The sequence below is a fragment of the Manis javanica genome, chromosome 5 (genome assembly GCF_040802235.1).
Source record: "Manis javanica isolate MJ-LG chromosome 5, MJ_LKY, whole genome shotgun sequence".
In the NCBI taxonomy this organism is placed as follows: domain Eukaryota; kingdom Metazoa; phylum Chordata; class Mammalia; order Pholidota; family Manidae; genus Manis; species Manis javanica.
In genome coordinates, this window is record NC_133160.1 from 99,361,506 (window position 1) to 99,379,345 (window position 17,840).

At 35.5% G+C, this 17,840-nt stretch overlaps 1 protein-coding gene across 8 annotated transcripts in view; it reads right to left on the reverse strand.

Annotated features, from left to right (window-relative positions):
* CCSER1 (coiled-coil serine rich protein 1) overlaps nt 1–17,840 on the reverse strand; it is a 1,413,823-nt gene that overhangs the window by 1,090,631 nt on the left and 305,352 nt on the right. For 6 of the 8 annotated variants that reach the window (XR_012131655.1, XM_073237297.1, XM_073237296.1 and 3 more), the window contains exon 5: nt 1,368–1,491. Coding sequence is in view for 7 of the 8 variants with exons in the window: in XM_073237297.1 (XP_073093398.1) it covers nt 1,368–1,491 (124 nt within the window). In the remaining variant the exon portion in view is untranslated. The remainder of the gene's footprint in view (nt 1–1,367; nt 1,492–17,840) is intronic. The other 2 variants (XM_073237298.1, XM_037020169.2) reach the window with 1 other exon arrangement.

Genomic DNA, 17,840 nt, shown 5'->3' on the forward strand with positions numbered 1-17,840 from the left:
ACTACTTATGAAGTAGCTAAAGGCTGGAAAGAAGATATTTTTATGCAAGCAAATAACACTTCACCAGTTAGAACAGTCACTGAAGGATAATTAAAAGTATTTAAGATCCAATTTACAAATACATAGGTAACTTATGTAAAGTCATATTGCAGGAAAATACATTTGTGTTTTCTAATATAATTTAGTTGTCATATATGAGATGTAATTTTCTTGCTATTAGACAATAAATAGCTTTTAGAACCAAAAAATAAACTATATTAAGAGCAGTTCAATTGTTTTCACTTTTAGATTGTACTAAAACTGAATTCTAATCATTACTTTCTGAATTGGTTATATTTCTTTCTCTATAATGAGAATATTAATACTACCTTCATGCAATCAAAAATATACATTGTGTCATTTGAATTCAACATTATCAAATGTAAAATTAATTTTCTAATGGATTTCACAAAGAGTATCATACATTACCATGTTCCAGGAAACTCTGCCTTTAACAGCTTTTCCAATAGAAACACAACAGAAACAAAAAGTACGATACAGTGTAATCCAATTGGCAAAAATAGTAGTTACTTCAAAGTATCTGCTACCTGGTTCATGTGTGGTCAACAAGCAATACTTGGCAACACAATTCATCACCTAGTCTCCAACCTGAGACATTAAAGCAGGAATGACACTACTTTCACTGGAAAAATCATCATTATGTTTTCCTTTTTCATTTATTTAATGCAGACCTAGAAACAATACTAGATAAGTATTAAATGATATTTCAAATCTACATATTTTACATTTGTTACCATGAATTTAATTATCTGGCTATTATAAGGAAAAAATATCATTTATTCAATATAAGATTCAAATTTAAATTTAAATTAAGCTTGATTTGTTTAAATATCAATAATATGGAAATACTGAAAAGTGCAGTTTTAATTTAGGATATTTTCTTGAATAACAGTTCAAGGAGTAATTTTCATTTCTTTATAAAAATAAAAACCAACTTTAGGGTAGGAAGTATATAATAACAACTGGTCACATTTGAGACAATGAAGGCCTACAATGATAAAATAAGCCATCTGAGAACAGTACACCCATAATTGCAGAGTTAAGGAAGTACTTCAGCCTACTTACCCACGACCCTAAGATCAGGTAAAAAAAAATGAAACTTGAATGGCATACAGTTCAAACACATGAAGTTATTCATTGAGACAATATGATAGATTGATTTTTTTTAATGTACAAAATTTATTTCTGTCCTTTCAATATACCAGTATTAACACATTCATTATAATTCACAATTTCTAAGTAACCTAATTCTGATAAGTTAACTAATTAATGTTTAAAAACTCTGAAAAATTAAACAAACAACTTACTGTTTGGAAGGTTCGGGAAATTTGAGCTCTTCTCTTTTCTTCATTTCTATTGTTGGTTCCACAGGAGTGAGGACTACAGCAGCGCGTGAGACTACAGAATGGTGTGAATCGTCCCGGCAAACTGCTTTATCAAAAAATTAATTGTACATGTCAGAATTATCAGCTATTCTCACTTTCCCTTTTTCTTTTTCTTTTAAGTCACATGAAAGAGAGAATCAACTAAAATATTATCATTAAATTACCATTATTTATCATTTTCCACACTGTCTTTCCACACACTAGGTATGACCTCAGGGAATTTTTTTAAGCTGCACAGTGGAAAAGGTGTTGTAAACATTTTATAGTCCTTCATTTAAAAAAAAGTTTCATTGAAGAATGACAAGTGCACAAGTCATATACAGTTAGATTAATCTTTGCAACATGAATACACCAGCTTAATGAGAATCAAGATCAATAAACAAGGCATTACCAGCATCCTAAAACTCCCTATGGTACCCCTTCCCAATCACTGTTGTAGCCTCCAAATTAATCATTATCATTCATGATATAAGTAGTTAGTTATGCTTATTTCTGACCTTTGTATAAATGAGATCCTACTCATTTGTCTGTATACTCTTTTATGTGTACCTTATTTCATTCAATGTACATTTGCAAGACTTATTCATGTATCACAGTAATTTGTTCATTCTTACAGCTGTGTAGGGTTCCACTGGATGAACATATCATAAAATATCTAAACATTTTACTGGTGATGGACACTTGGATTGTTGTGATCTGAGGCTATTTCAAAGTGTCTATAAAATTTCTTGTACTTTTTTTTGGTGCAAATAAAGATTTATATTGGGAAAATATCAAGGAATTGCTCCTAGAGTATGTTCATTTTTAGTAGATATTTTATTATGAATGTTTTCTGAACTGACTGACTGTACTAATATGTATTCCCAAAAGCAGAATAAGAGTTTCAGTTGTTCTACATCTGTATCAACACTTGGTTTTCCCAGATTATTCTCCATAAAATATTAATAACATATTTATTTTTTATTGCTGCATAACAAATTGACACAAATGTGGCAGTTTAAAATAACACCTATTTATTATTTCACAGTCTGTGGTGTAGAAGTCTAGGTAGGCTAGGTTGGATTCTCTGATTAGAGTCACACAAGGCCAATGTCAAGTTGGCAACCAAACTGTGTTTCCAGGGGAAGAATCCATCCACTTTGGAGCTCATTTAGGTGGCTAGCAAAATTTAGTTTGCTGGCATAGCAGGACTGAGGTCTCCTTTACCTTACTGGCTATTGGCTAAGGACCACTCTGAGCTCCTAGAGGTTACTCACAGGTCACTGGTCAGTGGCCTATCTCAGCAATGGAGAACAGCCCTCACATGATGTCTTCTTAGGCTTCAAATCTCTCTGATTTCATTAGCTATTATTGAGGAAAAGAATTGCTACCTTTTAAGGGTTCACGTGGTTAGGTTAGGCCCATATAAATTAATATGTTTTGATTAACTCAAAGTTAACTTATTAGTAATCTTAATTACATCTGCAAAATCCTTTTTGCCATGTAACATAATTATAGTACTGATATTGTATCCTCTTCCCAGTGGAAGGAATTACATAAGGGCTAGAGTCATATGCCATCTTACAAATCTGTCTACCACAGCTATTCCTGTAAGTGTATAGTGGCATCACATTATAGCTTCAATTTATATTTTACTGATAACTGATAAAACTGAATACATATATATATATATATTCAATCCTTGCTTTACATGGTTGTGATATGCACAGATTTCAGTTACATGCTTTATTTAAATAACATCAGACACCCCCAAAAATATGGCTCAAATTTCAGTGAGCATGGCATATCAACTGCAACTAACTATATAAAGTGATCTTCTCTACCAGTTCTTCAATGCACAAATCACTATGCAAATAAAAGATGTGCATCATGAGCAGTGACACACATAATGCTTCTTTCAAAGTCTGTCAGCAATTGTTCATTGTGCATCTGTTACTGAGTTTAAACACCAAGTCCACACGTAGTTGCATTGCTTCCTAGTCTCCCAGAGAGACACCCCTGGCATTTTACAAAAATGGGTAATCTAAGGAAAGGATCTGCCACTGCAAAATTAAAGTGTAGCAAACAAATGAAAATTGTTACTGGTAGAAATGAATTTGAGTTGAATATAAGTGAAAGGTCTATATTCACTGATCTAAGTACTCATTTCAAGAACTAAGAGAGAGACAAATTAGTCCCCTCCCTAAAGCAGAGAGAAGCACATACTAAAGATGACAGCACACAATAATGAAAGAGAAGACAACAATATAATAGGAGCATGCAACTCAGCCAAAATGTATGGGCCCATGATCTCAGATAAACATATAATAAAGGATCCCAATGTTCTTCAATTTTCTCCTAAAAATATTTGTTGAATAATTAATCTCCTCAGGACTAAAGTCTGAGATATAAAGTAAATGACCACTAAAGGCAGAGCTAAGTTTAAAACAACCTTGTAGTACTGGAGAGATGAAGATTAGTATCCAATATGTGTAAAGGAGGATGGGGCCTTGGTTTTCTCATTGTCTATCCAAATCAAACAGGTTTTTGTTACTTTTTTATTTAATTTATTCTATTTATTGGCATGAGCTTTCAGTCTATGACAAACAATTTCCATCATAGTCAGGAGAAGAACTCTCTATAAAACATTTTAAATTTTCACTGCTGCCCTAAATGCTGCTAATGAAGAAACAGACTAAGAACATTACTGATTCATTCCTCTGGGGTAACATTCACGTACTCAATAAATATTTATTGAACTAACTGGTATATTCCCAAAAATTTCCCCCTCCTCCCAAGTTTTTAATAAAACTTTGATTTCTTCTAGAAATATTTCTCAAGTATTAAGGCAATAAGCATATGACCATAGTATGTGAAAGCATTTATCTAGATCTATATGAAAGTAAACAGAACTGTTAGCTACTATTTTCTTAAAGGCAAAGAGAGAAGTGAAAAGGGAAAATGTTTTAACTGAAACAAGAAAATTTTCAAAAATAGGGAGCATTTGTTTACTCAAGGCATTATGAGTATCGATACTTAATTTTTATTATTAAAAGGCTGCACAATGGACACTATACTTAAAGGTACTGAAGATAAAAAAAATGAGTAACTAAGTTAAAAAGAAACTAAGCTCCCTTAGTTGTTATATGATGAAAGTGACAATTAATACACCTGTATAAAGATGGAAGATTGAGAGCTTTCTATAAATGACTGAGCTTTTATATTTACCTGAAATTAAATAATGCTCAAATTTTAATATCTATAAATTTGACATATGAGAAGATACAAGAATTAGGGTAGGTTAGACAAACAATAGAGAAACTGTAAATTCAAAAAAAGTGAATAAACAGATTTTTCAAAACAAAGAACATGTCTACAGTGCTTTATTCTGGGGTAGGAAGAAAAAAGAAATAAAAGAAACCTTAATAAGTAATTGATGAGGGAAGATTTTCAGAGGATCAGTGGAATAAACAATGTTTATGTGATCACTGTAGTCTGACAAAGCAGAACATATTCCTCAAAACTATGGTACATGGTTAAAAAGTAAATCAGAACCTTATATCTCAGTGGCTACGATTTGAAATGCTCTGTACATTAATCGGTTAGTATACAAGTTGTTGAATACCATTTTTTATTTTACCATTTATTTATTATAAATAAGAAAGATTTATAAATTGTTTTGAAGAATGGCATGAATGATACCACTAAAAGGTAAGGCAGTATATTTGTCTTTAAAATAAACCTGATGATACAGATTAAAAGGAAATATCAAGTCTTCAAAGGGACTCCAAAACTAGTAGGGTTTAAGAATCTTCTAAATTTTTAAGGAAAGATCAAAATAATTTTGTTGCTCTGCAGCATTTAACAGAAGATTATACATATCACTGGGAGATTGACAAATCTATTGTTTTAAAATGATATTTATTTAACATCCATGATAAAACACTTTACAAACTACTACTTGACATAGAAAAATTTAAATATTTCTGATACATATGGCTAATTATTGCTGACTCTGAAAGGAAATTGTACTATAAGATAAAATAAATAAAAGAATCATAATTATCAGCCAACAAAAGTCTCTAACTTACGACTTGAAAAATAAGGCAATGTTAGAGACACAAGAAGAAAACAATACACAATTCTGGGGGGAAAGTATGGCTCACATTTATTCATATTTTAAAGATGAAGTAGATAAATTTAAAAAAAGAGAATTGAAAATAATTTAATAAGGTTTGCTAATTATACAGAACTTTATGAAAGAGTAATCCAAAATTTTCACATAATTGAGAAATATTGCTTATATCCTACACCATACTAAATGTGAATGCATAAAAATTACTACAGGAATTAAAGTTTGGGTTAATTGGCAACAGGTGAATTCACTGTCTCCTTTATATTTTTTAGTATTTTTCAAATTTCCTATGCTGATCTTTTACTACTTTAATAAACAGGAAAAATTAAAACATGTTATAAGTCCTTCTAAAAACTTTTTGTGACTTCATCAGATTAAATTTCATTTTGTATTCTGAGTGCTTCTTTCTGCAAAGGAAAAGCAAAAATCACTTTTAAAGAAGGCCATGAGGGGGAAGAGCCAAGATGGCGGCGTAAGTAGAGCAGCAGAAATCTCCTCCCAATACCACATATATCTATGAAAATATAACAAAGACAACTCTTCCTAAAATACAGACAAGAGGACACAGGACAACATCCAGACCACATCCACACCTGCGAGAACCTAGCGCCTCGTGAAGGGGGTAAAATAAAAGCCCTGGCCCAGTGGGTCCCAAGCGCCCGTCCCAGCAGCTCCCAGCGGATGGAGAAGAGTCAGCAGGGAAGGAGAGGGAGCCCAGGACTGCTGAACGCCCAGCCCCAGCCATCTGGACCAGAGCGCACACACAGTGCAGGCGTGGGCTCCTGGATACTAGGGAATCAGGGCGGCAACACTGGTGAGCAGGTGCCTGAGACCAGTGCCTGAGGACAAAGAAAATCATGTGGTTTTCTTTTTTTTAAAATTATTTATTTAATTTTTTTCTTTGGTTGCTGTTGTTTTGGTTTGAAGAGTGCTTTTTGGAAGTCTTAAAGGGGCAGGGAACGACACTTAGTCCAGAGGCAGGGAATCTGGGGATCTCTGGGCACTCTAACCCCCTGGGCAGCAGGGAGCACAGAGACCCCTTACGGAGATAAATAGCCTCCCAGCCGCACCCCCTCCAATGGGGCTCTACCATTTTGGAGCAGAGGCCTGAGTCGGGCCACGCCCACAGCGACAGCTGAGATAAACTCCATAGCACACGGGCAGGAAGCAGAAGCCCTGTCTGTCCACAGCTGCCCAGCACAAGCCACTAGAAGTCGCTATTCTCCCAGGAGAGGAAGGAGAGGAAGGCCACAAACGAACAAGAAGGAAAGCTCTTCAAGCCATCACATGTACCAGCTCTGAAAACTATCTCTCTCACCATGAAAAGGCAAAACTATAGGCAGACAAATATCACAGAGACAACACCTGAGAAGGAGACAGACCTAACCAGTCTTCTTGAAAAAGAATTCAAAATAAAAATCATGAACATGCTAACAGAGATGCAGAGAAATATACAAGAGCTAAGGGATGAAGTCTGGAGGGAGATCACAGATGCCAGGAAGGAGATCACAGAAGTGAAACAAACCCGGGAAGGATTTATAAGCAGAATGGATAAGATGCAAGAGGCCATTGAAGGAATAGAAATCAGAGAACAGGAATGTATAGAAGCTGACATAGAGAGAGATAAAAGGATCTCCACTAACGAAACAATACTAAGAGAACTATGTGACCAATCCAAAAGGAGCAATATCCGTATTATAGCGGTAGCAGAAGAAGAAGAGAGAGGAAAAGGGAAAGAAAGTCTCTTTGAAGAAATAATTGCTGAAAACTTCCCCAAACTGGGGGAGGAAATAATCAAACAGACCACGGAAATACACAGAACCCCCAACAGAAAGGATCCAAGGAGGACAACACAAAGACACATAATAATTAAAATGGCAAGGATCAAGGACAAGGAAAGAGTTTTAAAGGCAGCTAGAGAGAAAAAGGTCACCGTTAAAGGAAAAGCCATCAGACTAACATCAGACTTCTCAACAGAAACCCTACAGGCCAGAAGAGAATGGCATTATATATTTAATGCAATGAAAAAGAAGGGCCTTGAACCAAGGATACTGTATCCAGCACGACTATCATTTAAATAAGATGGTGGGATTAAACAATTCCCAGACAAGAAAAAGCTGAGGGAATTTGCTTCACAGAAACCACCTCTAAAGGGAATATTACACGGACTGCTCTAGATGGGAGCACCCCTAAAAAGAGCACAGAACAAAACACACAACACATGAAGAATGGAGGAGGAGGAATAAGAAGGGAGAGAAGAAAAGAATCTCCAGACAGTGTATATAACAGCTCAAAAAGCGAGCCAAGTTAGGCAGTAAGATACTAAAGAAGCTAACCTTGAACCTTTGGTAACCACGAATCTAAAGCCTGCAATGGCAATAAGTACATATCTCTCAATAGTCACCCTAAATGTAAATGGACTTAATGCACCAATCAAAAGACATAGAGTAATAGAATGGATAAAAAAGCAAGACCCACCTATATGCTGCTTACAAGAAACTCACCTTAAACCCAAAGATAAGCATAGACTAAAAGTCAAGGGATGGAAAAACATATTTCAGGCAAACAACAGTGAGAAGAAAGCAGGGGTTGCAGTACTAATATCAGACAAAATAGACTTCAAAACAAGGAAAGTAACAAGAGATAAAGAAGGATACTACATAATGATGAAGGGCTCAGACCAACAAGAGGATATAACCATTCTAAATATATATGCAACCAATACAGGAGCACCAGCATATGTGAAGCAAATACTAACAGAACTAAAGACGGAAATAGACTGCAATGCATTCATTGTAGGAGACTTCAACACACCACTCACCCCAAAGGATAGATCCACCGGGCAGAAAATAAGTAAAGAGACACAGGCACTGAACAACACACTAGAACAGATGGACCTAACAGACATCTATAGAACTCTACATCCAAAAGCAACAGGATATACATTCTTCTCAAGTGCACATGGAACATTCTCCAGAATAGACCACATACTAGCTCACAAAAAGAGCCTCAGTAAATTCCACAATATTGAAATTCTACCAACCAATTTTTCAGACCACAAAGGTATGAAAGTAGAAATAAATTCTACAAAGAAAACAAAAAGGCTCACAAACACATGGAGGCTTAACAACATGCTACTAAATAATCAATGGATCAATGAACAAATCAAAATAGAGATCAAGGAATATATAGAAACAAATGACAACAACAACACTAAGCCCCAACTTCTGTGGGATGCAGCGAAAGCAGTCTTAAGAGGAAAGTATATAGCAATCCAGGCACACTTGAAGAAGGAAGAACAATCCCAAATGAATAGTCTAACATCACAATTATTAAAACTGGAAAAAGAAGAACAAATGAGGCCTAAAGTCCGCAGAAGGAGGGACATAATAAAGATCAGAGAAGAAATAAACAAAATTGAGAAGAATAAAACAATAGCAAAAATCAACGAAACCAAGAGCTAGTTCTTTGAGAAAATAAACAAAATAGATAAGTCTCTAGCCCAACTTATTAAGAGAAAAAGAGAGTCAACACAAATCAACATAATCAGAAATGAGAATGGAAAAATCACGACAGACTCCACAGAAATACAAAGAATTATTAAAGACTACGATGAAAACCTATATGCCAACAAGCTGGAAAACCTAGAAGAAATGGACAACTTCCTAGAAAAATACAACCTTCCAAGACTGACCAAGGAAGAAACACAAAAGTTAAACAAACCAATTACAAGCAAAGAAATTGAACAGTAATCAAAAAACTACCCAAGAACAAAACCCCGGGGCCGGACGGATTTACCTCGGAATTTTATCAGACACACAGAGAAGACATAATACCCATTCTCCTTAAAGTGTTCCACAAAATAGAAGAAGAGGGAATACTCCCAAACTCATTCTATGAGGCCAACATCACCCTAATACCAAAACCAGGCAAAGACCCCACCAAAAAAGAAAAAGACCAATATCCCTGGTGAATGTAGATGCAAAAATACTCAATAAAATATTACCAAACAGAATTCAACAGTATATCAAAAGGATCATACACCATGACCAAGTGGGGTTCATCCCAGGGATGCAAGGATGGAACAACATTCGAAAATCCATCAACATCATCCACCACATCAACAAAAAGAAAGACAAAAACCACATGATCATCTCCATAGATGCTGAAAAAGCATTTGACAAAATTCAATATCTATTCATGATAAAAATTCTCAGCAAAATGGGAATAGAGGGCAAGTACCTCAACATAAAAAAGGCCACCTATGATAAACCCACTGCCAACATTATACTGAACAGCAAGAGGCTGAAAGCATTTCCTCTGAGATCGGGAACCAGACAGGGATGCCTACTCTCCCCACTGTTATTTAACATAGTACTGGAGGTCCTAGCCACGGCAATCAGACAAAACAAAGAAATACAAGGAATCCAGATTGGTAAAGAAGAAGTTAAACTGTCACTATTTGCAGATGACATGATATTGTACATAAAATACCCTAAAGACTCCACTCCAAAACTACTAGAACTGATATCAGAATACAGCAAAGTTGCAGGATACAAAATTAACACACAGAAATCTGTACCTTTCGTATACACTAACAATGAACCAATAGAAAGAGAAATCAGGAAAACAATTCCATTCACCATTGCATCAAAAAGAATAAAATACCTAGGAATAAACCTAACCAAAGAAGTGAAACACCTATACCCTGATAACTACAAGTCACTCTTAAGAGAAATTAAAGGGGACACTAACAAATGGAAACTCATCCCATGCTCCTGGCTATGAAGAATTAATGTCTTCAAAATGGCCATCCTGCCCAAAGCAATATATAGATTTAATGCAATCCCTATCAAACTCCCAACAGCATTCTTCAATGAACTGGAACAAATAGTTCAAAAATTCATATGGAAACACCAAAGACCCCGAATATCTAAAGCAATCCTGAGAAGGAAGAATAAAGTGGGGGGATCGCACTCCCCAACTTCAAGCTCTACTACAAAGTCACAGTAATCAAGACAATTTGGTACAGGCACAAGAACAAAGCCACAGACCAATGGAACAGAATATAGACTCCAAACATTAACCCAAACATATATGGTCAACTAATATTCAATAAAGGGGACATGGACATACAATAGGAAAATGAGAGTCTCTTCAACAGATGGTGCTGGCAAAACTGGACAGCTACATGTAGGAGAATAAAACTGGACCACTGTCTAACCCCATACACAAAAGTAAATTCAAAATGGATCAATGACCTGAATGTAAGTCATGAAACCATTAAACTCTTGGAAAAAAACATAGGCAAAAACCTCTTAGACATAAACATGAGTGATCTCTTCTTGAACATATCTCCACAGGCACGGAAAACAACAGCAAAAATGAACAAGTGGGACTATATTAAGCTGAAAATCTTCTGTACAGCGAAAGACACCATCAATCGAATAAAAAGGAACCCTACAGTATGGGAGAATATATTTGTAAATGACAGATCTGATAAAGGTATGACATCCAAAATATATAAAGAGCTCACACGCCTCAACAAACAAAGAACAAATAATCCAATTAAAAAATGGGCAGAGGAACTGAAAAGACAGTTCTCCAAAAAAGAAATACAGATGGCCAACAGACACATGAAAAGATGCTCCACATCGCTAATTTTCAGAGAAATGCAAATTAAAACTACAATGAGGTATCACCTCACACCAGTAAGGATGGCAGCCATCCAAAAGACAAACAACAACAAATGTTGGCGAGGCTGTGGGGAAAGGGGAACCTTCCTACACTGCTGGTGGGAATGTAAATTTGTTCAACCATAGTGGAAAGCAGTATGGAGGTTCATCAAAATGCTCAAAACAGACTTACAGTTGAGTCAGGAGTTCCACTCCTAGGAATTTACCCTAAGAACGCAGCAATCAAGTTTGAGAAAGACAGATGCACCCCTATGATTATTGCAGCACTATTTACAATAGCCAAGAATTGGAAGCAACCTAAATGTCCATCAGTAGATGAATGGATAAAGAAGATGTGGCACATACACACAATGGAATACTACTCAGCCATAAGAAGAGGGCAAATCCTAACATTTGCAACAACATGGATGGAGCTGGAGGGTATTATGCTCAGTGAAATAAGCCAAGCGGAGAAAGAGAAATATCAAATGATTTCACTCATCTGTGGACTATAAGAACAATGGAAAATCTGAAGGAACAAAACAGCAGCGGAATTACAGAACCCAAAAATGGACTAACAGGTACCAAAGGGAAAGGGACTGGGGAGGATGGGTGGGTAGGGAGGGATAAGGGGGAGGGAGAAGAAAGGGGGTATTAAGATTAGCATGCATATGGGGGAGGGAGAAAGGGGAGGGCTGTACAAGACAGAGAAGACAAGTAGTGATTCTACAACATTTTGCTATGCTGATGGACAGTGACTGCAAAGGGGTTTATAGGCGGGACCTGGTATAGGGGAGAGCCTAGTAAACATAATATTCTTCATGTAAGTGTAGATTAAAGATAACAAAAAGAAAAAAGAAAGAGAAGGGGGATTACTCCCTGATAGGATAAAACTAACTGTAAATCAACGATTAATGCATGCTTTAAATATCCTTAATTTTGATCACTTAAAGGTGTCAGATGATTGGCTATGGAGGTACACTTTTCTGATAATATTCCTTTCTCTTAAAAAAAAAAAAAGCAGTTCCTGTGTGGTGACCTCCAATGAGTTCTACACAATGGTATAAAGGGCATATCAAATTGTGGCATAGGGTCTGGTTGTGTTTATACAGAGGATCAAAGCCTAATTTGTCTACCCAGAAAATGAACTAAGATATGATATGAAGAAGTACTTCCAACATCAGCACTCTCTAGAAGACTCATACCAGAAGATGATCATCAAAAAACCTCAACAAAGATCCAGGCGATGCTGCAGTTGTAGCTGCATCCATCCAACTGGTTCCTGGACTTGCCATTGGAATGAAGAAGGAGATATCTAAGCTGGCCTGTGCATACAGTAAAACAACAAATTTGACTGGGTCTATACTGTTGGAACTCAACCAAGAATTAGGAGAAGTGCAAGTTGTAGCACTCCAAAATCTTATGACTACAGACTATCTACTGTTAAAAGAACATATGGGATGTGAACAGTTCCCAGGAATGGGTGGTTTTAATTTGTCTGATTTCTCTCAGACTGTTCAAGTACAGTTGGACAATATCCATCATATCATAGACAAATTTTCACAAATGCCTAAGGTGGCTAACTGGTTTTCTTGGCTTCACTGGAGATGGTTGGTAATTATAGATCTGCTTTCGTTATGTAACTGTATTCCTATTATGTTAATGTGTGTGCACAATTTAGTTAGTAGTTTTAAACCTATAGATGCTTAAGTTACTCTACAAGAAGATATGTCAAAGAAATAATCAATCTTCCCATGTTTTCTTCCATCTGCTACTTCTATAGCTTTTCTTCTTCCTTTCTAATTACAACCCTTAAATAGAATTCGTGCCTCATATCGAATTTACCAAGTATCGTAATTCCTCCAAGTGGTAAAGATACCTCTAGACAAATGCTGGGCATAGAAGCCACAGGGCATAAATCTGCAAAGAAGTAAAAAGCTAACCTTTTCAAAAAATATGGCTTTTCTCTCACTTACCAACTTTACATTTCCCTGTATGGCTCCGGAAGATGACTGGTTAGCCAGAGACGGGTAAGATTACTCAAGGGAGGAACAACCTAAGACATGCACAGTTGCAGGGAGGCCATCAGGTGAGAAATTGGGGATCAACAGTTGTGAAGCTTAGAACCTCACCCCTAATGTTTTGAGAGAAATCTTCTGCATCCATGGATGTTTTAATGCCCCTGTCTAGCTTGGATTAACACATAGTCTACAGGCACACACCTGATCATCTACATTTGCTCTCTTACAACACTAAACTATGTTTTCTACCTTTATCTTGCATCTATCTACCACTTCAGCATTTTATTAAAAATAAAAAAATAATAATAATAAAGGAAGAAATGTGGGATCCACATATAAATCAAGTATAAAAATCAAATAAATATTCATATTTGACCTGATTGTTTATAGTTCATAATGCATGATCAAAACCAAAAGTTTCTGTGATGACTGCCCTTGTACTGTTCACCATGTAAGAACTTATTCACTATGTAAGAATTTTTTCACCATGTAACAACTTGTTCATTATGACTCAGAAGATTGGAGACTGACAAGAATTAGGCTTGAGATGGATTAATGATTGTGCATTGAGCATTGACTCCCCTATACAGAATTTTTTTGTTGTTAACAACCATTTGATTGATCTCTAGGAAGGAAGGAATATTAAGAGAACAGTTTGAAAAATCGAAATTGAAAAATATTTGCATTATATGGGTAACAGGAGAAGAAGAGAGAGAAAAAAGATTAGAAAGTCTCTTTGAGTAAATAATAGCTGAAAACTTCCCCAGTCTGGGGAAGGAAAGAGGCTCTCAGGCCATGGAAGTGCACAGATCTCCCAACACAAGGGACTCAAGGAAGACAACACCAAGACATATAATAATTAAAATGGCAAAGATCAAGGACAAGGACAGAGTATTAAAAACAGCCAAAGAGATAAAAAAAAGGTGACATAAAACATCAGACTATCACCAGACTTCTCAGCAGAAACCTTACTGGCCAGAAGGGAGTGGAATGATACATTTAATGCAATAAAACAAAAGGGCCTCAAACCAAGAATATGTTACCTGGCAAGATTATCATTTAGATTTGATGCAGCAATTAAACAATTTTGAGAGAAGCAAAAGTTGAGGAAATTTCCCTCCACAAACCATCTCAACAGAGTATTTTGGAAGAACTACTCCAGATGAATGTGCACCTAAGGCTAAATAGCTGTCACCAGGGAAAATAAAACCACAGTAAAGGGAGTGGACCAATGAATTACTAGGCAAATGAATGCAAAGTTAAATCAACTACTCACAAAGTCAGTCAAGGAATACAAAAAGAGTACAGAATATGAAACCAAATATATAAACAGTGGAAAAGCAGGGGGATAAAAAAGAACCTTTAGATGGTGTTTGACATACTTTACTAAGTGAGTTAGGTTAGACCATTAGATAGTAAATAGGCTACCCTTGAACCTTTGGTAACCACGAATCTAAAGCCTGCAATAGCAATAAGTATATATCTACTGATAATCACTCTAAATGTAAACAGACTGAATGTACCAAACAAAAGACATAGAGTTACAGACTGGATAAATAAAACAATATGCATTTATATGTTGCTTACAAAAGACTCACTTCAAATCCAAGGACATACAGACTAAAAGTGAAGAGATGGAAAAGAATATTTCATGCAACTAATATGGAGAAAAAAGCAGGAGTTGCAGTACTTGTATCAGACAGTATAGACTTCAAAACAAAGAAAGTAAAAAGAGACAAAGAAGGACAATACATAATGATAAAGGTGTCAGTACAAGAGGATATAACCATTATAAATATCTATGTACCCAACACAGGAGCATGCAAATATGTACAACAAATGCTAACAGAATTGACGGGAGAAATAGAAGGAAATAAATTCATTTTAGGAGATTTCAGCACACCACTCACTCCAATGGACAAATCAACCAGACAGAAAATAAGTAAGGAGACAGAGGCAATAAACAACACATGGACCAAACAAACATCTACAGAACACTCCACCCAAAAGCAGCAGGATACACATTCTTCTCAAGTAGACATGGAGGATTTTCAAAAATGCATCATATACTAAGCCACAAAAAGAACCTCAGGAAATTGAGAAGGATTGAAAATGTACCACCAAGTTTATTAGACCACAAAGATATGAAACAAGAAATAAATTATGCAAAGAAAAAAAAAATCCCCAAAACACAAGAGGCTTAACAACAGGCTCCTAAACAATCAATTGATAGATGACCAAATTAAACCAGAGATCAAGTAAATACAGACACAAATGAAAACAATAACTCAACACTGCAAACTCTGTGGGACGAAGCAAAGGCTATGCGAAGAGGGAAGTATATTACAATACAGGCTTACACCAGGAAAGAAGATCAATCCCTTATTAACAGTCTAAATCCACAATTAATGAAACTAGAAAATGAAGAATAAATGAGGCCTCAAGCCAGTAGAAGGAGAGACATCATAAAGATCAGAGCATAAATAAATAAAATTAATAAGAATAAAATAATACAATCAATGAAAGCAGGAACTGGTTCCTCGTGGAAAAAAACAAAATAGATAAACCTGTAGCCAGACTTACCAAGAAAAACAAGAGAGCATATACAAATAAACAGATTCACAAGTGAGAAAGGAAAAATCACTACAGAAACCGTAGAAATACAAAAATATTATTACAGATTACTATGAAAAATTATGTGCCAACAAATTGGATTACCTAGAAGAAATGGACAAGTTTCTAGAAAAATACAACCTTCCAAGGCTGACTCATGAAGAAAGAGAAAATCTGAACAGAACAATTACCAGCAATGAAATTGAATTGGTAATCAAAAAACTAACTAAGAACAAAACGCCTGGACCAGATGGCTCACCACTGAATTTTATCAAATATTCAGAGAAAACCTAATACCCATCCTCCTTAAAGTTCTCCCAAAAGTAAAAGAGGAGGGACTACTCCCAGTCACTCTATAAGGCCAGCATCACTCTATACCAAAACCAGGCAAAGATACCACAAAAAAAGAAAATTATAGACCAATATACCTGATGAACATAGATGCAAAAATACTCAACAAAATATTAGCAAACCAAACTCAAAAATACATCAAAAAGATCACCCATCATGATCAAGCTGGATTTATTCCAGGGATGCAAGGATGGTATAATATTCAAAAATCCATCAACATCATACACCACATCAACAAAAAGGACAAAAATCACATGATTATTTCCACAGATGCTGAAAAAGCATTCGACAAAATTCAACATCCATTCATGATAAAAACCTTCAACCAAATGATTATAGGGGGCAAGTACCTCAATATAATAAAGACCATATGTGACAAACCCACAACCAACATCATTCTTATCAGCAAGAAGCTGAAAACTTTTCCTCTAAGATAAAGAACAAGATATGGATGCCCACTATCCCCGCTTTTATTCAACATAGCATGTGAGTTCCTAGCAATAGCAATCAGACAACACAAAGAAATAAAAGGCAACCAGATTGGTAAGAAGTTAAACTGTCACTGTTTGCAGATGACATGATATTGTACATAAAAAACCCTAAAGATATCCAACCAAAACTACTAGAATAACTGAATTCAGCAAAGTTGTAGGATACAAAATTACTACACAGAAATATGCTGCATTCCTATACACTAATGATGAACTAGCAGAAAGGGATATCAGGAAAAAATTCCATTTTCAATTGCATAAATAGTAAAATACCTAGGAATAAACCTAACCAAGCACACATGGACATTGTGGCTAACCATCCCATTAAGGCCTTCCATTGACAACGTTCAATGATAAATGAGTGTGAGTGAAAGGGTTTTGTATTCCAGCTGAGGCTTTAAACATCATGAGGTGGTGGAAAATTCTCTGTGATACTGTGTTATGGCAACCTGAGCAAACTTAACACAATGACCACTTTAGGAAAAAGACTAAAAGAATTATTTTTAACAGTATTAATAATTTTAAAATATATAAATAATTAAATAAAGTGATCTTAGAGATTCAGTCAAAACTTCCAAATAATGACTGAGTCTACATTGTTCCTACTACCATCCTCTTCCATTTTAAAATCTCTGATAGATCTCCATTCAGGCTATTTAGTTTATGCTTCAGTAATTCTAATAATGGGAAGTTTATGACCTTATCATTTAGTTTGCCTTCTTCCAAATGTGAACAAATTGTCAGTGTATTTAAAAATAAATTGGATAGTGTTGTGTGTTGGTGTTTATATGCATACCTAATACATACACACATATTGTATATATTACATACATATATTCATTTTATAAACATGTATAGATAATAGAGAGCATCATAAAGAATGGAGTCATAAACAACTATTATTGCTTTTTTATAACTTCAGTATTAAAAACTTCTTTAGCTTTCTTCATTTGCACAGTCACCCAGAGTAGGTGTTTTGCACGCTTCCAAAGAAGGCTATATATATGAACAATAGTAGCCCTAGATATCATTGAAGTCCTCATCACTGGCACAGATTACATGTAATAGTAGAATGACATCATCATTTGTGGCCTACTGCCTCCAAGGGATTCCAGTAGAAGGTACATACT